Source organism: Elephantulus edwardii, unplaced genomic scaffold (assembly GCF_000299155.1).
Source record: "Elephantulus edwardii isolate Elephantulus edwardi_28Jun2011 unplaced genomic scaffold, EleEdw1.0 scaffold00059, whole genome shotgun sequence".
Classification (NCBI taxonomy): Eukaryota; Metazoa; Chordata; class Mammalia; order Macroscelidea; family Macroscelididae; genus Elephantulus; species Elephantulus edwardii.
In genome coordinates, this window is record NW_006399809.1 from 12,420,498 (window position 1) to 12,442,756 (window position 22,259).

The 22,259-nt window shown below is 41.3% G+C and overlaps 1 protein-coding gene and 1 pseudogene across 2 annotated transcripts in view; both read left to right on the forward strand.

Moving 5' to 3' along the window:
• The window catches only part of LOC102876319 (probable C-mannosyltransferase DPY19L1-like), a 126,022-nt gene that overhangs the window by 49,438 nt on the left and 54,325 nt on the right, over positions 1 to 22,259 (forward strand). Inside the window, exons 9-10 of the mRNA XM_006887630.1 lie at positions 13,836 to 13,927; positions 21,616 to 21,715. Coding sequence (XP_006887692.1) covers positions 13,836 to 13,927; positions 21,616 to 21,715 — 192 coding nt within the window. The remainder of the gene's footprint in view (positions 1 to 13,835; positions 13,928 to 21,615; positions 21,716 to 22,259) is intronic.
• Positions 6,993 to 9,963, forward strand: LOC102848259 (annotated as a pseudogene). The gene has a single exon (XR_438889.1). The product of XR_438889.1 is annotated as a mediator complex subunit 24 pseudogene (transcript).

Consider the following 22,259-nt stretch of genomic DNA (forward strand, 5'->3'; position numbering starts at 1 on the left):
AAGAGGTCATGGTACTAGGGATATTGTAGCTAATGTTAGATGGATCTTGGCCAAAAGCAGGGAACACCAGAGGAATGTCTATCTGTGTTTCATTGACTATGAAAAGGCATTTTACAGTGTGGATCACAACAAACTATGGCTGACTCTGAGAAGAATGGGAATCCCAGAACACTTGATCATGCTAATGCGAAACCTATACTTGGACTAAGAGGCAGTTGTCAGAACAGAGCAAGGAAACACTGCATGGTTCAAAATTGGGAAGGGTGTACACCAAAGATGTGTCCTGTCTCCATACCTTTACAACCTGTATGCAGAACAGATTATCTGGGAAGCTGGGCTCTATGAGGAGAAATGTGGGGTCAAGATTGGTGGAAGATCTATCAACAATCTGCGATATGCAGATGACACAACCCTGCTTACTGAAACTGAGGAGGACCTGAAACACTTGCTACAGAGGGTCATGGACTACAGCCTCCAATATAGATTGAGGCTCAATGTCAAGAAGACGAAGATTTTCACCACTGATTGGCAGCATCAGGATGGATGGTGACGAGATTGCAATTGGTAACAATTTTAGTCTGCTAGGCTCCATGGTCAACACTGGTAGCCAGGAAATAAAAAAACATATTGCAGTGGGAAAGTCTGCTGTTAGGGACATCTCCAAAGTACTGAAGAGCAGTGTTGTCACTCTGGAGACTAAGGTGCTTCTGATACAGGCCATGGTCTTTGCAATCACTTGTTATGCATCAGAGAGTGGGACAATGACTAGGGAGGACAGAAGGAGAACTGATGTCTTTGAGCTGTGGTGCTGGAGAAGAGTATTGAATGTACCATGGACTGCTAAGAAAACGAACAGATTCATCCTGGAGAGGTTTAGACCAGGCGGCTCCTTGGAGGCAAGGATTCTGGGGCTTCGTCTAACATACTTTGGACATGTTGTAAGGAGGGACAAGTCCTTGGAGAGGGACATCATGCTTGGGAGGGTGGAGGGGCAGCACAGGAGGGGAAAGCCCTCTATGAGGTGGATTGATGGCGTGACTGGGGTAATCGGGATGGGTGTATTAGAGACAGTGCGATTGGCACCGGACAGAGCAGAGTTTAGGGCTGTTGTACATAGGGTCACTTTGAGTCGTGAGCAACTCTCCAGCACATAACAACAACAGCATTGATCTGCAATACACTAAAAAAATATTTTCAGAACTAATTGCAGTACCAGAAATAATTTTAAATAAGATTTGAGATTTCTTTCCAGAAATATAAAAGGAATTCTACTCATTTCTTCTAAGAATGTATTCTATGAAGGAGGTTCAGTTAGAGTTCAAGAATCAAAGGTTACACGGATTACTTTTGTTTCTCTAAATTATATATTTTCATTTTGGTTATACAGTCAGTTACTTGTTTCAGGTTACATACTTATTCTTTGTGTTTTGACTAATGCTTTCATTCTATAGATAAAATTCTGCATTTGATTACCTTGAGAATATAATTTATAACCACATGATAAAGTTATTTATAACATCTTGTGTTATATATATATATATATTTCAATCTAAATGAGTAAAGAATGGTCAGGTTTGAATTATTGCAGCTTTTGGTAGTGGTGTGAATGTGTACTTTGTTTTCCCAACAAGTGGACTGCTTTCACAGAAACTCTTTATTAATGTGCAATAGGTTAAAACATAGCTTGGAAGTTCAAAGATAAAAAAGATAAATGTTTCTTTCCACAGAGCTAACAGAAGTTCTATATAAAGAGAATAAGGTTTAGCACCAATCTTATATCACTAGAACATTATTTAACCCTTTGGAAACAAAAATGATATTATAAATACTAATTGGAATATGTGGCTGGCTGGCTAATCAGCAGCATGTCAGTATATGGTACAGAAGTAGTTAAAACTCCGAGAAAGTTGCCTAGCTTCTTATCTAGATGATGTTGCTGGCACAAAATCCAGGCTGAGTACTCTAAAGTCACATCTGGTGAAGTCGTACCACCCATTACTGTTGAATGAAGCACTGTCACAGTTAACAGTCCTGATGATATTGCTGTTGTAAGCCATCAAATAGATCCTGACTCACCATGACCTGATAGGACTTAATAGAATTGCCGCAGAGTTTTGCTGGTGATAATCTTTATCAGAACCAGATTGCCACATCCTTATCTTGCTGTGTGACTATTGTTGTTAAGTCCTGTTGGGCTGGAACTGACTCATAGCTGACCCTCCAGTAGGTTTGCCTAGGAGACACCCATCTTTCCCCCTCAGAGCTGTTGATGGATTTGAATGGCATGTCTTGGATTGGTAGTGCAGCTGTTTATCACTAAGCAGCAGAGATCCCTGCTGAGTAGCTAGTGTGTTTAGTTAGCTAACCTTCAGTTTAGTAGCCTAACACTTAACCACTGTGCCACAAGGACTCCTTAATCCTGATTATAGAATCTGTCAGCTACTATATGAAGAAGACCAACAAACCCATAGTGGCCTGAAGTCTTTGGAAGCACTCTTAAGTGTAATGTCTACACCAGTATTACAGTTAAATTATATTGCAGTGTAGCAGCCAGAGGTGTGGTAATTTGTTTCAAACCTAAACATTAATATCAACAAGCTATGATTGATCTGACATCTCTCAGCTTTGGTCAAAATTATTGAAACACAAAATTTAGAAACATTTGCTTCTAAATAGAATTTATATTACTGTTACTAATTTATAATTTATACCAGTTTAAGAAGTCCTGGTGGCACAGTGGTTAAGTGCTTAGATGTTAACTCTGCAGCTGAAGGTTTGATCAACAGTTTGAACCTAACACTGGCTTCACAGGAGAAAAATGTGGTCCTCTGTTTCTCTAAGGATCAGGGCCTTGGAAACCCTAAGGGGCAGTTTCTGCCCTGTTCTGCAGGGTCACTATGAAATGGAATTGACTGAACAGCACTAAGCTTGGTTTTAGCAGTCATTTGTACTCCTGTTTATTTTTAAGTTATGAAGAGAAATGGATTATGTTACACTAAGTCTCTTAAGAACATATTTAAACTATTTGAAATTAGTAGTAAAAAAAATGAGGCTGTTGTAAAATTTCCTTAAATTTTGAATCTTGAGTAATTTATTTTTCAAAAAAATTCATTCTTTCCTAAACATAAATTAAAGTAAGCCTGCTGTCAGCTTCTAGGAATTGTTTCACTGTATTTCACCACCTGTCTGTCAGTTTGTTGTGCTGTGGTAGCTTATATGTTCTTATGAAGCTGGAATGGATACACCAGTATTTCAGATAGCAACAACGTTAGCCCTGGAGAGAACAGTTTTCAACCAAGCTTCTAGATAGATTAGGACAGAAGGAAGAAAAGTATGAAAATTAACCAGGGAAACTTCTGTGGAACACAACAGAATATTTGTCCAGCTTGCTTGCTTTGAGTACAACATCAGGAGGGGCCAAATACTAGACGAGGATATTGTGTTTAGTAGAAGACCAGTAAGGGCAAAGGATCCCCTCAGTGAGGTGGGCTGTACTGATAGCCAAGCTCTTGTGGCATAGTCTGTCTGTAGAGAGTTCTGCTACTGACACCATGACCATGTGTTTCTGGATGTTGGCATCCATGAGCAGCTCCATGGGAGTCTCTTCCTGTGTGGCCAACAATCTCAGAAATCAAATAGCGATTCAGCTATGAGCCAGTTCCGACTCAGATAATTTGGGAAGAGGAGAAATAGACTGAAGATGACTCAGAACCTGGCAGTGTTTTTGTATGTCAGCACACCATGATTTGAAGTTAGTTCAGAGTCTGCTCAAAACAACATCTTCATTCATGTCTGAACAGAATCACAGGACAGCGTTAGTCTGAGTTGTAAAATGAATGCCAGAAAGGATATACTTAACGATGATATTTACTCTTTATAATTTTTACTGAATTCTTTTCATATTAAAAAGGATTTCTTTAACTTAGAAGAGCTGGCTACATTTGTATCACCCTTTTAGAAGCTGTTCCCACATCTATTCTTTAATTCTTAAATTTAAAGTTACTGCCTTTAACTAGAATTAAAGAAGATAAATTCCAAGATTTCTAGCAACTCTTTGAGTCAGAAATTAATCGAACCTGCAATCAAGATGCATTAATAGTAATGGTGACTGGAAGGCAAAAGTTGAGAACAGAGAAGGAGGATCAGTAGTTGGAAGACATAGACTTGATGACAGAAATGAAGTTGGACATAGAATGATAGAATTCTGTAAAGTCAACAATTTATTCATTGCAAATACTTTTTATAAGAAACACAAATGCAGGCTATACATACGGATTTCACCTAATGGTTTGTATAGGGATCAGATCAATTTCATCTGTGGAATCGCTGGAGAAGCTCAAGATCAGCTATGAAAACTAGGCCAATAGCAGATTGTGGAGCAGACCACCAACTACTCATATGCAAATTCTAGTTGAAGTTAAAATTAAATCCACAGGAACCAGAATTTGACCTTGAGCCTATCCCACTGGAATTTCAAAACCATCTCTGGAACAGATTTGAGGCCTTGAACACCAGTGAGCAAAGATCAGATGAGCTGTGGGAGGGTATCAAGAATATCATCCATGAAGAATGCAAAAGGTATTATAAACAGGAGGAAGAAAAGACCAAGGTGGATGTTAGATGAGACTTTGAATATTGCACTAGAGTGCTGAGAAGCCAAAAACAAAGGGAAGAAATTAAGGAGCTGAACAGAAGATTTCAAAGGAAAGCATGGGAAGACAAGGTAAAATATTATGATGAAAGATATAAAGAGCTGGAGTCAGAATATAAAAAGGGCTGAACTCACTCAGCATTTCTTAAGCTGAAGGAACTGAAGAACAAATTCAAGCTTTCAGTTGCAATACTTAAGCATGTTTTGGGCAGATTATGAAATGATCCAGGAAGCATTACAGGAAGATGAAAGGAGTATACAAAGTCACAGTATCAAAACGAATTGGCTGACACAGAAGAATTTAATGAAACAATGTATAAATTCCCTGTGGTGATGAAGTTAGAAATTCAAGCTGTTCTGACAGAATTGGGAAAAACAAGGCCTGAGGAATTGATGACATACCAGTTGACATATTTCAACAAACACGCTGCCCTGGATGTACTCACCAAATTGTGCCAAGAAATCTGGAGGACAGTCATTTGGCCAACTGACTGGAAGAGATCTATACTTATACCCATTCCAAAGAAATGTGACCCAACAAAGTACAGACGTTATCGAACATTATCATTAATATCCATAGGGTCACTATACATCATAGGCGAATCAATGGCACATAAAAAACAATAACATCCTATAGGTTTGGGAGCAGGAGTGGCGCCTAATTCCTAAATAATATGCCTCTAGAAAATCTATGAACTTTGATAAATGTCAGTAGTTGTAGAGGGGCTTCAGGCCTTTTGTTCATAGGGTCACTATGAGTCATGCTTGACTCGAAGGCAGTCAGCAACAACATCATTAATATCATATACAACAAGCAGGATCCATCTTAAAATGATCCAGAAATAACTGGAGCAGCACATCAACAGAGAATTGCCAGATTTGAGGCTCGGTTTAGAAGAGGTCATGGTACTAGAGATATTATAGCTAATTTTAGATGAATCGTGGCTGAAAGCAGAGAATACCAGAGGAATATCTATCTGTGTTTCACTGACTATGCAAAGACATTTGACTGTGTGAATCATACAAAGTGTGGCTGACTCTTAGAAGAATGGATATCCAAGAACGTTTGATTGTGCGAAACCTATACTTGGACAGGAGGCAGGCATCAGAACAAAATAGGGAAACATTGTATGGTTCAAAATTGGTAAGGGTATATGCCAGGGTAAGTCCTATCTTCATACTTTTTCAATCTCTGCACAGAACAGATTATCTGGGAGACTGGGCTGTATGAGGGGGAGTGTGACATCATGATTGGAGGAAGACTAATCAACAACCTACATTATGCAGATGACACAGCACAGCTTGCTAAGTCTAAGGAGGCCCTGAAACGCTTGCTGTAGAAGGTCAAGGACTCCAACTTTCAATATGGATTGAAGCTCAACATCAGGAAAACAAAGATTCTCATCACTGGGCCAATTCATAGCATCATGATAGACAGTGGAAAGATTGAGACTGTTAAGAACGTTAGTTTGCTTGGCTCCACAATCAGCACTCTTGGTATCAGCATCCAGGAAATCAAAAGATGCATTACATTAGCAAAGTGTGCTGTCAGGGACCTCTCTAGAGTATTGAAGAGCAGTGATATCAGTCTGGAGACTAAGGTGTACCTGACCCAGGTCATAGTCTTTGCAACTACTTGCTATGCATCAGAAAGCTGGACAATGACTAGAGATGATAGAGAATTGATGTCTTTGATTTGTAGTGCTGGAGAAGAGTGTTGAATATACTATGAACTTCCAGGAGAACAAACATGTTTGTTAGAGAGGATGAAAACAGGTTTCACCTTGGAGGCAAGGATTCTGACGTACTTTGGATATGTTGCAAAGAGTGACTAGTCTTTGGAAAGGGATGTCATGCTTGGAAGGGTGGAGGGACAACAGAAGAGAGGAAGACCCTCGATGAGATGGATTGATTCAATACTGGGGTAAGGCGGGGGTGGGGTGGGGTGGTGTAGGTGTATCAGAGACAATCAGATTGGCACAGGATAGAGCAGGGTTTAGGACTGTTGTACATAGGGTCACTATGAGTCACAGGTGACTCAGTGGCACCTAACAACAAAAATAACAACACAATGCCTTTAACAAGCATTTCCTTTTCATATTTTCTGTGTAGAGAACAGAAAGATCCATTCTTTCCCCTTTAAAATTATACTTACAAAGAAAGTATGTATAAGTTAAACTTAAAGCATGATTAAAGCAAATATGTATACTATTTTAAAATTATATGGGCCATCCGGTAAAACATTAAATTTGCACTAGAATCTAATAAAGTACATTTGATATTGGAAAGACAGTAAAAATACACTATCTTCGAGACTCTAGAGCTAGGTTGTCCGAGTGAAATCATGAAAGTCGTGAACTTAAAGCAAGCCATTTTGCAAGCCTGGAAGGAGTGATGGAGTGACTATCAATGGGCAGTTAACATGAAGAAGTTCTTTCCTAAAGGAGCCACGTGGGATATTCTCAACCTGGCAGAAGCCCTGCTGGAGCAGGCCATGATCGGACCTTCCCCCAACCCTCTGATCCTGTCCTACCTGAAGTATGCTATTAGTTCCCAGATGGTATCCTACTCCTCAGTCCTCACAGCTATCAGTAAGTTTGATGACTTTTCCTGGGACCTGTGTGTACAGGCATTGCTAGACATCATGGACATGTTTTGTGACCGACTGAGCTGTCACGGCAAAGCTGAGGAGTGCATTGGGCTGTGCCGAGCCCTTCTCAGCACCCTTCACTGGCTGCTGCGCTGCACTGCAGCTTCTGCGGAGTTTCTCCGAGAGGGACTGGAGGCTGGCGCCCCAGCTGCCGGGGAGAAGCAGCTTGCCATGTGCCTGCAGCTCCTGGAGAAGACCCTCAGCAGCACCAAGAACCGGGCCCTGCTCCACATTGCCAAACTCGAGGAGGCCTCTTCATGGACTGCCATCGAGCATTCACTCATGAAACTTGGGGGGATTCTGGCCAATCTCAGCAATCCCCAACTCCGGAGCCAGGCCGAGCAGTGTGGCACACTCATTAGTAGCATTCCCACCATGTTGTCTGTGCACTCAGAGCAGCTACATAAGACTGGCTTCCCCACAGTCCATGCAGTGGTACTACTTGAGGGGACCATGAACCTGACAGGCGAGATCCAACCTCTGGTGGAGCAGCTGATGATGGTGAAGCGCATGCAGCACATCCCCACCTCCCTCTTTGTCCTGGAGATCTGGAAAGCTTGCTTTGTGGGGCTCATTGAGTCCCCTGAGGGTACAGAGGAGCTCAAGTGGACAGCGTTCACCTTCCTCAAGATTCCACAGGTTTTGGTGAAACTGAAGAAATACTCTCATGGAGACAAGGACTTCACCGAGGATGTCAATTGTGCTTTTGAGTTCCTGCTGAAGCTCACACCATTACTGGACAAAGCTGATCAGCGCTGCAATTGTGACTGCACAAAATTCCTGCTCCAAGAGTGTAGCAAGCAGGGACTTCTGTCTGAAGCCAGTGTGGACAGCCTTGAGAATAAGCGTGTGGCAGACCAGGAACATGCATCCCAGCTAAAGTCATCTGAAAATGGTAGCATCCAGCCCAGTCCTCGGCTGATTCTGCGAGCAGAGCCCACTGTCACCAACATCCTCAAGACGATGGATGCTGACCACTCCAAGTTCCCAGAGGGACTGTTGGGGGTCCTTGGCCACATGCTCTCTGGGAAGAGTCTGGACTTGCTGCTAGCTGCTGCTGCTGCCACTGGAAAGCTGAAATCCTTCGCCCGGAAATTTATCAGCTTGAATGAGTTCACTACCCATGGCAGTGAAGAGACCACCAAAGCAGCTTCTGTTCGCGCCTTACTCTTTGACATCTCCTTCCTTATGCTGTACCACGTCGCCCAGACTTATGGCTCAGAGGTGATTTTGTCCGAGTCAAGCACAGGAGCAGAGGTGCCCTTCTTTGAGACCTGGATGCAGACATGCATGCCTGAGGAGGGCAAGATTCTGAACCCTGACCACCCCTGCTTCCGGCCAGACTCCACCAAAGTGGAGTCCCTCGTGGCTCTGCTCAACAACTCTTCAGAGATGAAGCTGGTGCAGATGAAGTGGCACGAAGCCTGTCTCAGCATCTCGGCAGCCATCTTGGAGATCCTCAACGCTTGGGAGAACGGGGTGCTGGCTTTCGAGCCCATCCAGAAAATCACAGATAATATCAAGGGAAAGGTGTGCAGTCTGGCAGTGTGTGCTGTGGCTTGGCTGGTGGCCCACGTCCGGATGCTGGGACTAGATGAGCATGAGAAGTCATTGCAGATGATCCGCCAGCTGGCAGGGCCACTGTATAGTGAGAACACCCTGCAGTTCTACAGTGAGAGGGTGGTGATCATGAGCTCCATCCTGGAGCACATGTGTGCTGACGTGCTGCAACAGACGGCCACGCAGATCAAGTTCCCGTCCACGGGTGTGGACACCATGCCCTACTGGAACCTGCTGCCCCCTAAGTGCCCCATCAAGGAGGTGCTGACTGACATCTTTGCCAAGGTGCTGGAGAAGGGGTGGGTGGACAGCCGCTCCATCCACATCTTTGACACCCTGCTGCACATGGGCGGGATCTACTGGTTCTGCAACAACCTGATTAAGGAGCTGTTAAAGGAGACCCGAAAGGAGCACACGTTACGGGCTGTGGAGCTGCTGTACTCCATCTTCTGTCTGGACATGCAGCAAGTGATGCTCATCCTGCTTGGCCACATCCTGCCCGGCCTGCTCACTGACTCCTCCAAGTGGCACAACCTCATGGACCCCCCAGGCACTGCTCTTGGCAAGCTAGCTGTGTGGTGCGCCCTGAGCTCCTATTCCTCCCACAAGGGCCAGGCGTCTTCCCGCCAAAAGAAGAGACACTGAAGACATCGAGGATTATATCAGCCTCTTTCCCCTGGACGACATGCAGCCGTCTAAGCTGATGCGACTGCTGAGCTCCAATGAGGAGGATGCCAACATCCTCTCGAGTCCAACTGACCACTCCATGAACAGCTCCCTCTCGGCCTCCCAGCTTCACACAGTCAACATGAGAGACCCGCTGAACCGAGTCCTGACCAACCTGTTCCTGCTCATCTCCTCCATCCTGGGGTCCCGGACCACAGGCCCCCACACCCAGTTTGTGCAGTGGTTCATGGAGGAGTGTGTTGACTGCCTGGAGCAGGGCAGCCGCGGCAGCATCTTGCAGTTTATGCCCTTTACCACGGTATCAGAACTGGTGAAGGTGTCAGCCATGTCCAGCCCCAAGGTGGTTCTGGCCATCACAGACCTCAACCTGTCCTTAGGTCGCCAAGTGGCTGCTAAGGCCATTGCTGCCCTCTGAGGGATTTGGAAGGACATGGAGTTGGCTGAGCAGGGTCCCCAGCCTCTGAAAGGAACAGTGAGGAGACGAGACATTATTGCTCATATCTACATGAGACGAGAGCCCTTCGTCAATGTCTACATCTTTTTTTCCTGCTCTTTTGACCTCTGAGACATCACCTGTCTCTTTTGTAATTTCCTCTACCCTCTGCCAGCCTGGGAGTGTGGGCACCAGTTTCCTTAGCCCCCAGGGCAGCCATTCTCGGTAGGTGCCTCCTACCTCGAGTGGCTTCACCTTGGAGGAACTTTACAGAGGGATGTCGGTGTGTATATTTATGTGTGTTTGTGTGTGTGTATATATATATTTTTTATACATGAGGGATGTCAGTCCTGTCTGCTTTTTTGTTAATAAAGATCCTGTGGCTCTTAAAAAAAAATACACTATCTTCATGTACATTCGAATTAATTTACTCTTAACATTTTAGAGAGGAAGGCTTTGCTCTTTATTTCAGTTCTGTAAGTTGGGCATTTTTATCCTTACTTTATAGAGGATATAATTGAGTTTTAGAGACTTTAATAAGAGACTTTAGCTATTAGGAGAGAAATTAGTTTCCAAGAGACTATAACATAGTTGAATTAGAGCAACATAATAAATGTGGATAAACAGCCTGTATGAAGCAGATTCTCAATTTGTACACTGTATAGTTTGAATATTTTCTTACTGGTTTTTGCACAAAAATAGATAGGTCTACCAGCTATTCTATTGCTTGTAATATACCCTGAGAAATTGAGAACTGAGGCTCAAATGGAGACTTGTACACCAGTGTTCATAGCAGCATTATTCACCATTGCAAGAACATGGAAACAGCCCAGATGTCCAAACACAATTGAATGGATTGAGAATTATGTACATTTACACAATGGAATACTACACAGCATGCAGGAGCAATGATTTTGTATATCACTACCTAAACTTGGGAGGGACTGGAGGGCATTATGCTGAGTGAACTAACTCAGTCCCATAAGGACAAATATAAAAGTATTATTGTCAAATGAGTATGAGGATCCAATGGGGAGTGTGGGGAGGGTGGAAGCAGAGAGGTGAGGATGTGTGTATGGGGGGCTGTTAATTATAGGGTCACACAATTTGATGTGGGGGGATGAATGAAATAGGAAAGATCTTGTGTGAAAAACAATGTATTCTAACTTTGTAAATAAATCAGTATAAAATTTTTTAAAAAATGTAAAAATAAGTCTAAATTTTGGTCATGTGTCTCTATGATCAATTATATGGAGTTCTAAAATAAGTATGAGTTTTTAAAAGAACTGTTGGATATTTATAGATTTCTCTTTTGTATGTTACTTGTATGGGTCACACACTCATGGCCATAGAGTTGGAATCAACCTCATAGCTGACCCTCCAGTGTGTGTTTGGATCTGTGAGTTACATGGGCGGATACTGCCCTGCATACTTAATAAGTAGATATTTGTTTTAATTTCATAACCCAACTCAAATATAACCACTGTCAGCAAGTCATTTCTGACCCATATTGATCCTAAAGGATGGAGTAAAACTTCCTTGCAGGATTTCACAAGACTTGGAAATCTTTAAAAGAGCAGACTGCCCAGTCTTTCTCCCTTTGAGTTGCTGGTGGATTTGAATCACCAAACTTTTTTTAAAAAATTAATTTTAATGGAAGTTTACGGAGACTTCGAGTTTCCAGTCGTCATTCATTGTTGCATTTGAATCACCAAATTTTTTTTAAATACTAGTTTATTTACAAAATTCTAATGCATTGTTTTTTACATCACATTCTTCCAATTTCCCTCACCCGCCATCCAACTGTACAACACCATGATTAATCTCCCACCACCAACACCCACACATCCTCACCCCTATGCTTCCCCCCCACCTTAGATCCTCATACTCATTCTACAATAATGGTTTTACACAATATGTGTCCTTGTGGATCTGATTATGTTCTTGCAGCATAATGCTCTCCAATCCCTACCAAGTTAGATAATAATTTACAAAAGCATTGCTCCTGTGTGCTGCATAGTTGAATCACCAAATTTTTGGTTGACACTTTTTATGTAGAATATCACTAAGACTCCTGTTTAATTTTAACAGTGAGAGTTAACTTTTTTTTTTTTTTAATCCACTTCCATTGAGTTGATTCTCACTCATAGGGAACCAGTAACACAGAGTAGAACTACCTCACAGGATTTCTAAGTCTATTTCCTCTGCCAGGGTGTATAGGACTTCTACAACTGTAACCTTTTCAGAAGTAGACTAGCCCTTCTCTCAATGGTGGAGGAGTTGGTGTGTTAGAACTGCTGATCTTGTAATTTGCATTTGAGGTCTTTAACCACTATATCACCAAGGTTCCTAACTTTATTTTTAAAAGGTTAAATTGCTTCAGCCATTCTATATCAATAATAGAAATGTAATAGTCTAACTCAGAAATTGTTATGTACTATTGAGTGGCCTGAGACTCATAGTGACCCTATGTACAAAAGCTCTGAAGCCTGGCCCGTCCTGAGCCAGTCTCACTGACTCCAACACGCCTAATCCTATTGCCCCAGTTACTATGTCACTCTTTTTCATCCAGGGTCTTCCTCTCATGCGCTGTCCCTTAACCTGTCCAAGAATGTAGTCCTTCTCCAAGGGCTGGTCCCTTCTGGCAACATGCCTGAAATATGTTAGAGCTTCAAAATCCTAGCCTCCAAGGAGAAACTTGGTTTCACCCTCTCTCAGACAGACCTGTTTGTTCTCCTGGTGGTCCACTGTATACTCAATACTCTTCTCCAGCATCACAACTCAAAGGCATCAATTCTTCTGTCATCCTTAGTCATTGTCCAGCTCTCTGATGCAAAGCAAGTAATTGTGAAGACCATGGCCTGCATCAGGTGTACTTTAATCTGCAGACTGACATCTTTGCTTCTTGGTACTCTGGAGAGGTCCCTGATAGCAGATTTTCCCAGACTCAGAATAAGAGCTAAAATGATGGATGGACTTATTTCCATTGTCTTCTTTCTATTCTGTATTGTCTTTAAAGTAGCCTCCTTTGAGTTGAGAGATGTAATGATTTCTTCAGGTGTGTCTAACTTAGTGGAAGTAATGTTAGATTGTTTACATTTAATCCAGTGTAGTTTTCTTTCAGTTGGAAGATGAACTTATTGATATATTTTGTAAATACGTAGAAGCTTGATTTGGAACTAAAATGAGATAGTAAAATGTTTTGTTATACTCAAAATGAACATTTCAGCAAAACTTATACTTTTTAATTTTAGGACTTTGTTTAATTTGATGTCCAGTTCTTTCTTACTTTAAAACATGTGTACAGCTCAGGGTAACTTGGGCAAAGAAGTGGTAAAAGCAGAAATGGAGTGTGCTTTTCAGCAACTTTGTGAACCCAAAGATATAATTAATTAAACCTATTAAAATAGTACAATTAATTAAAAATGTTTCATTATAAACTGATAACTGCAAAATATTTTGAGAAGATGACAGTGGATGGTTTTGGATTTTTTTTTAAAGAAATCATTGGTTAGGAAATAGACTTTAATTAAACAGTCAATGGAAATGAAACATTTTTAATTTTGGCGTGACATTCTTGAGTTAGCCCTTTCTCTTTAGCTACAGTTGAAGCTTTTTGATGTTCTTTTGTTGATAGATCATTATGTTAATTTTTCCCAAGATTTTAAGCCATTTGTGTCCCCATCTCAGTAAATACTTCTCCATTTTCAGTTTTATTATTCATGGAAAATACAGTAGCTTCTTGTTTAATAACACCATTTAAATTAGGTGTGAAAAGTACTTTTTCTTGGCTTCTGTAACTTTTTATTTGCTGTACGTTTGTTAGAAAATGTAACGTGTGTGTCCTTTTCCAGTGTACCCGTGTGATGTGGACGCCTCCTCTCCGTGAAAGCTTTTCATATCCATTCCTTGTACTTCAGATGTTGCTTGTGACACATATTCTCAGGTAACTTTGACTTATGCCCCCTCCTCCCCTTTTTGCATTAAATAAAAAATTACTTGAGATTCTGTAAAGAAAAGATAATGTAATAAAATAACCAGTTAACCAAAATGGCCCTACTACTAGGTTACGTTATTAAAGATACCTCCAGGGTCTACTTTAAAATATATAGTGTTATGTTCATGGAGTTGGACCCCCCTCAAAGCTGATCCTCCTCCAGGGTTTTGGAGGCTATTAAGAGGTGATTGCTCATCCGTCTCCTATAGAACAGCTGGTGGATTCAAACCATGTGCCTTTAGGTTGGCAGCACAGTTCCTTACCACTAGGCCACCAGAGCTCCCTTTACTTTAAAACAGCTAGTACCCAAACCCAGCTGCACCCCTTTGATTTCTTAGCAGTTCCTTTGATCACTCAGAGGGTGGCAGGTCTGCTCTCTCGTCTTCTCCCATCCTCCCTTTCTCAAGTCCTTTTTGCTACCAGTATAACTTTTACAAGAAGTGGAGTGTCTTTTACAAGAAGTAGCCCTCTAGAGAAAAGACCACAACTCTGTCTTCCTTCCCTTGACAAATAGAGAATATAGACAGAGCCTATCTTGACTTGAGAAAAGAGAGCCAATATAAAAAGAGCCTATATAAAAAGAAACAGAACTGAGAACAGTGGAAACATGACGATGACTCTGAGGACTTTGATGAAATTTAGTAACCAGACCATCTGGACAAGCCAGCTTCCTTCCCTCTGTGACCACACCATTACAATAGAGCTACAGCATGGCTCTCATCCTTCTGTAGTGTCTTCAGAAGAACCTCTGACAGCATGTGGAATGAATGGTCTCTTTTTGTATTAACTTTTTGCTTTAACCTCATGGTTCTGTCCTTAACTCCTCTTTTACTTTTTTTTAAAGAGGTATTTAAAGCATCTTCCAGTAAAGTAAACTTTGAATTTATGATCTTTAGTAGCCCCTTTGGCTCTGCAATGTCTTGGTTGACATCTCCTCCTGAGCACTTGAAGAAAAGTTTCTATGTAAGAATTCTGACTCACTCCTGCAGCTGCTGTTTTCCTCTATCTGTATTCTTGATGTGGGTTTTCCCCTCCAATATAGTACAGACATTCATCTGCCCACAAGCTTCTTGTTCTTGCTTTTCTTCTATCTTTACTCCCGTCTACAGTTCGTGAAAGGAAATCTTTAATACTTTTCACTGGGTCAGTAGACAACATCATGATAGATGGAGAAAAGACTGAATTGTCAACAGTTTCATCTGCTTTGATCACAATTTACACTCATGGTACCAGCAGCCAAGAAATCTGAAGATATGTTGCACTGGGAAAATCTGCTGTTAAAGACTTCTCAAACGTCATGAGGGGTAATGATCTCAGTATAAAGACTAAGGTACACCTGATTCAAGCCATGGTCTTCTAGTTAGTTAACTATGCATCTGAAAGTTGGACAGTGAATAGGGATGAGAGTAGAAGAATTAGTGCCATGAGTTGTGGTGTTTAAGAAGAGTACTGAATATCCCCATGGACTGCTAAGAGGACAAACAAGTGTATCTTAGAGAAAGTGCAACCAGGGTACTCCTGAGAGGCAAGAATGGGGAAATTTGGTCCTGCACACTTTGAACATATTGTTAAAGTCCTTAGAAAATGACATCATCCTGGGAAAATAGAGGGCCAGCAAAAGAAAGGAAGACCTTGAACAAAATGCATCAACCAGAAACAAACAGTGTGCTTGAGTGTGTCAGATATGATGAGGATGGCACAGGGTAGGACGAGGTTCAGATCTATTGTTCATGGGATCACTATGAGTCATAGTTGACTTAACAACATCTAACAACAATGACTGATTGAGGAGTTGTGCATGGTGTGGCTTTAGGTGCTGAGTCCTGCTTTCTGTATCCTTCCTGTGGGATGTTCTCGGGGTAGTTTTCTTATGTATTCTCAGCTTCTAGACATTGTCTGCATCTTTTGACTTTTCTTCATTTAAAAGCTGATGAGGGAAGGCAGAGCCTTTCTCACTTAGCTGTTACTTTTAAGGGCTCTGGTCATGACATTACCATTGTGTCAGACTGACTTTTAGCTGACCCTCCAGCAGATTTTCAGAGACTGTCAATTGTACAAGAGGAAATTATCCATCTTTTTCAGGTGGGACAGCTGGTAGATTCACACAGACTGCCTTTGGGGTGGTCATGCAGTTCCTTACTTGTTAGGATTCATCAGCAGCTCCGTGGGAGAAAGACGGGATCTTTCTTCCTGTGTTATTTGGTCTCCGGAAGCCTGCTGGTGGGTCTTTTATGAGTTAGCTCTGATTGGACATCAAGGAGTTAGCTTTAGTTTGTGACGACACTGGGTCTGCATGAATGACCAAGGATAATGTCTATCTGAAGCTAGTTAGTTCTGCTTGAAACCTTTAAGTTTTATCTGCAACCTTAGTTTTATTTTGCCATGTGATATTTGCAGATCTGAGGATTTGGGATAGAAAACATTGGAAGACATTCTTCCAGCTCCTGTTTCTTGGCTCCCGGGGACGCTTTCTGTTGAGTTCTTTGTGGGATTGCTTTCCAGGTGCTTTTGAAGCAGGATCTTTCTTTACCGCTTCTCTTAGCCTCTCATCTTATCTTTTTTCAGCCTCCACATCATCTTTCCCTTTGGCTTTGGTAGCAGAGTTTTAAGGGGGAATTTCCTTTATTTCATAGTCATCTTTAGGCTTTGTTCTTTGTCTTTATCCTTGCTGGCATCTTCATTTTCCTTTTCCTGGCCCTCTGAAGCTGTGGTCATTAACTGCCTTCGTCACAATTGTTTTAGATTCAGCATCTTGATCTTGCTTGGCATCCTGGCTGTCCCTACGCCCTTCTTGAAGGCAATCTGCCTGTTCCTTGCTGCTTAGTTGACATGGCTCTGCTTGTACTGGATGATGAGACTGTGGTGGTTGTGGCTGGTGGCTTATACATGTGGTGGTGCTGGCATTTTGCTTGGTTGACCTACTTTTTTGGCATTTGCAGTCTTTTCTGCTGATGAAATCACATCTTCCCACCTCACCGTCACCCTCCAAAATTGTGGCCTATTTCTTGATTTTCTTCATCTTCTTTGGTTGTCTACATCACTGATGCTTTATCCTTTTGCCTCCTTTGGGGCAGTAGCTTTTCTGTGTTTTGGCCTCAACCTGTAGTTGGCATATTGTGATAGATCAATGTGGTGATGAGGGAATGGCTTGGGGCGAGTCATGAAGATGAACTGTGTTGGTGTGTATACACTGCAGGGCCGAGGTTACTGGTGTAAGACTAGAAAAGAAACTATTCTTTAATTTTAATAATTATTTATAAGGACAGATACTGTTCTAACAATGTATCCAATTTTTGAATTTCACATCATATGAAGTAGATTTTTTTTTCCTTTCTCTCTTCGGAGGGGGAAGCAGGGAGAAAATTGAAGTAGATTTTTATATAAATTACCTTACACCAGCACAGTCTTATCCTTTTTCTTGACTGTTCTTGGCATTCCTTTGTTTTCCCTGGCTTCAATTAGTGCTTATAACACATACCTACACCCAGTTGGTAATCCTCCCTTTTCCAGTGTCTTTCAGCATGTGCTTTATATACCCACTCTCAGATTAAGTTAAATTCTGCTCAGAAATCTTGTAAAATCGCTCATCACTCCTAAAGTGAGAATTATGTTCAGTGTTCAAAACAGTATAAAACCCAAGAAACAAATCCATTGCCTGTGCGTCAATTCCAGTTTGAAGTAATCCTGCAGGATGTAGGACTGAGGAGAACTGCTCCTAAGGGTTCCAAAGGTTGTAGTCATTCTGAGAGCAGACTGCAGGGTATTTCTCCAACGGAATCACTGGTGGATTCCAGCAGCTGACCTTTTGGTTAGCAGCTAAGCACCTGACCATGACAACACCAACGCTCTTTAAATGGTGTGTGGTTTTAGCTACTGCCAAGTCCATTTTTACTGACAGTGATGCTGCCTTCAGCAGAACAAACACTGCTCATTCCTATGCCATTCTTATAGTCCTACTCAGTGTGGGCTATTGTTGCAGTCACTGGGTCAGTTGGTCCCATCAAAAGCCTTCTCCTTTTCTACTGAACCTTTGCTTTGCCAAGTATGATGTCTTCCTCTCCAAGGACTTATCCTTCCTGCTAACGGTGTAACAGATACTAGTATAGAACTGATAGCCTAATCCCTAGGGAGATGCATTGCTAAATCAGAGGCCTCACCTCTGTGTTTCAAACCCATCAGCACCTCCTTAGGAGAAAGATGGACTTTCCTTCTGTGGAACTTAACAGCCTTGGAAACCCAGTGGCAGTTAGCTCTGAGTTGCTTCCTACTCAACAGTTGTGAGTTTTTATTTTGGACAGTGGTTTTCAAATGTTTCACTAGGCACTGTTGCCACTTAGCTCTGACTCGTAGTGTCCCTGTGTCCAGCAGAATGAACCTGGCCCAACCCCACACTATGATCACAACCTCTGCTGTCCTTACGCCTGCCCGTTTTTGTAGGCACTGTGTCAGTCCATCTCATTGAGCATCTTCCTGTCTGTCACTGATCCTTTACTTTTCCAAATGGGAGATCCTTCTCTACAGACTGGTCCCTCAAGGTACATGCCCAAAGGATAGACCACCATCTTTGCCTTTCACCATCCTTGCTGCTAAGTAGCACCCAGATGGACTTCTCTAAGACATATTTGTTTGTTCTTTTAACAGTTCATGGAATATTGCATCCTCTTCCCCAGCGCCACAATTTACCAGCATCAGTTTTTCTTTAATATTCCTTATTCATTGTCCAATATTTACATGCATATGAACCAGTGGAATTTACCATGGGTTAAATCAGGCACACCTTAGCTTTTAAACTGACATCCTTGCTCTTTAGTGCTTTAACGAGGGCCTTGGCAGCAGATTTTCCTAATGCAATACAGAGGAGGAAATAAGTCAACTTTACATCGTGGCCTCATATTATACATGTGTATATTTGCATGTGTATACCATATGATCAAGAGCTAATGTTAAGGAAGGAAGAAGTTCAAGCTGCAGTTAAGACACTGGCAAAAAATAAGGCCCCAGAAATTGATGAGATACCAGTTGACAGGTTTCAAATGACAGATGGAGCCTTGGATGCACTCACCAATATATGCCAAAAAATTTCAAGGAGAGCTGCCTGGCAGACCAACTGGAAGAGATCCATGGTTTTTCCCACTTCCAAGAAAGATGATCCAACAGAATGTGGAAATTATTGAACAATATCATTAATTCCCCATGTAAACAAAGTACTGCTGAAGATTATTCAAAGACATCTAAAACAGTAAAACAGTACACAGATAGGAAGCTTGTTGTGTACCGGGGAGTTGGAACCAACCCATAGCTGACCTTCCAGCGGGTCTTTGGAGACAGTTAATTGCATGGGAGAATATTGTTCATCTTTCTCTTGCAGAGCAACTGTTGGCCTTGATCCTTTGGGATTGCAGCACTACTTTTTGCAACTAAGCCACCAGAGCTCCCTACACAGGAAAACTACCAAAAATAAAAGGTGATTTAGAAGATGTTGTGGCACTAAGGATATCATTGCTGATGTCAGATGGATCTTGGCTGAGAGCAGAGAATAACAGGAAGATGTCTGTGCTTTACTGACTGTGCAAAAGCATTTGATTGTATGGATCATGACAAGTTCTGGCTAAAATTGGGAGAATGGGAATCCCAGAACATTTAATTGTGCTCATATAAAACCTCTATCTAGATCAAGAAGATGGTATTTGAACAAAGCATGAGAATACTACATGATTTAAAATTAAGAAAGGCTTGCATCAGGGTTATATCCTTTCTCCATACCTATTCAGTCTGTATGCTGAGCAGATAATTCGAGAAGCTGGATTGTATGAAGAGGAATGTGACATTAGGATTGGATGAAGATTAATCAGTAACAGGTATGCAGATGACACAACCTTGCTTGCCGAAAGGGAGCAGGACTTGGAGTGCTTGCAGAAGATCAAGCACTGTAGCTTTCTGTGTGGATTGCATATCAACATCAAGAAAACAAAAATTCCTGCCACTGGAGTAATAGGGAACATCATGATAAATGGAGAAAAAATTGTAACTGTCAATGACTTTATTTGGATCCATAATCAACACCCTTTGCACCAGCAATCAGAGATCAGGAAATGTATTGCCCTGGGAACATCTGCAGTCAGAAATCTCTCCAATTACTGAGGAATGTTTCTTTTTATTTGAGAACTAAGGTGTGCCTGTTTCAGACTATATTCTTTGGAATCACTTGCTATGCATCTGAGAGCTGGACAGTGATTAAGAATGACAGAAGAATTGGTGCCTTTGAACTATGGTGTTGGAGAAGAGTACTGAGTATTCCATGGACTGCCAAAAGAATAACGTTGATATTGGAGAAGGTGAAGCAAGGAAGGCAAAGTTTCGTCTTGCATACTTTGGACATGTTGCTAGGAAAGGCTGTTTCTTACAGAAGGACACCATGATTGAAAGGGTGGAGGGACAGGGAAGGAGAGGAAGAACGTCACACAGGTGGACTGACCCAGTGACTGCAGCAGTGAGCTTGAGTGAGTCAGAGATTGTGAAGTTGGCACAGGACAGGACAGGGTTCAGATCTGTTGTTCATAGGGTTGCTGTAAGTTGTACTCGACACCTAACAACAGCAACAATGTACATACAAACATATAATCAAAACAAAACTTCACAGACTAGAAACTGTGTTATGTAGAATGCAGTCATGTATTTTTTATTTCATAACACTCTTCTCCATTAACTCATTTATAGTTCTCTAGAGTTCAAGAATCCTTGATTTTTAAGCAGTGTTTAAAGGATTCACTTTGGCTCACAAATTTAGTAGAAACATATTTCATGAAATTAAGATTGTTGTTGTTGTTGTTGTTATGTGCCGTCGAGTCGCCTGCGACTCATAGCGACCCTATGTAGGTAATCAAATTAATTTACCCCCCTTGAGAACTCCTAAATTACAAATCAGGATGAAGATGGATCCTCTGAAAGTGGCTCCAGAAAGGACTCTGTGCCCTGACACCTCTTTTGTGCTCTACCTGCTTAAGATTCAACTTTTATCAAACCCCTCTGTAGAATGTTCCTCATTACTCAGCCCTTATTCTGAGTTCTTGAATTTTTTGTCTATGTAATATTGAGTACTTACGGTATGCCATTTTGTATTATTTTCTCATAGAAATACTTTGTCTCAGCTGATAATTCCATTGACTGTAACAGTCAGAAGTATTCAATAATGAATTTACCAAAATATAGTTTGAAAAAATTCAGAGTTTATCCTCCTCTTGCAGACTTTGTGTTTGTCTAGTTGAAATGAGTAGTTTTCATAGAAAGGAGCTCTGGTGGCCTAGTGTGCAAGGAATTGTGCTGCTAACCAAAAGACAGGGAGTTCCAGTCCACCAGCTCCTCCTTGAGAGAAGGATGGGCTGTATCCCATCAAGCAATTCACACCCTCTCAAAACCCACTGAAGGGTCAGCTATGAGTCGGTTTTGACTGGATGATACAGCAACAATTTTCATAGAGGATGGTTGTAATCGAATATCAGGAAGTATACTTTCTATCTCATTGGTTCATTTTATGTCTCGTTTATTATGCTTTAACCAAATAACGTTTAGAGATTCTAATTTGCAGTAATTTTAAGCCCTGCAGTTAAACTTACTAATATTTATTTTGTCTATTCAAGGACTACAAAACTTTATAGAGGAAGCTTGATTGCACTGTGCATTTCCAATATATTTTTCATACTTCCTTGGCAGTTTGCACAATTTGTACTTCTTACTCAGGTAATTTGATTTTATTTTTAATATGAATTTAAGCTTCATGTGTTTGATTATGCAAACACATTTGTATTGTATAATATTATTAAAAGTAGAGGTTATATAGTTCTAAGTTCTAAATATTTTTAGTTAATACTTTTAAAGAAAGTTAAGAGTAGGTGAATATATATCTTTCTTTAACAGTCTGTATACTTAGTGGTCTGGGGGTAAGAAGTTGCAGTGCTAGCACACATGTACATTATTCCAATCTGCTAGGTTTTATACAGGACAAAAATGGGGGCAGTTTCCTCCTGTGTAATTGACCACCACTTACTTCACTAGCAGGTCAGCTGCTATTGTGTTTCTACTTAGTAGCCCAAGAGAACAGTGAAAACTTACCAAGTCAGGGGATGACTGTAGAATAGATCATCACTTTCTCATGTGCAAATTCAAGTTGAAGCTGAAGAAAATTAAAACAAGGCCACAGGAACCAAAATACAACATTGAGTCTAGACTAATTGAATTTAAAAGCCATCTTCAGAATAACTTTGAGATGTTGAACACTAATGAT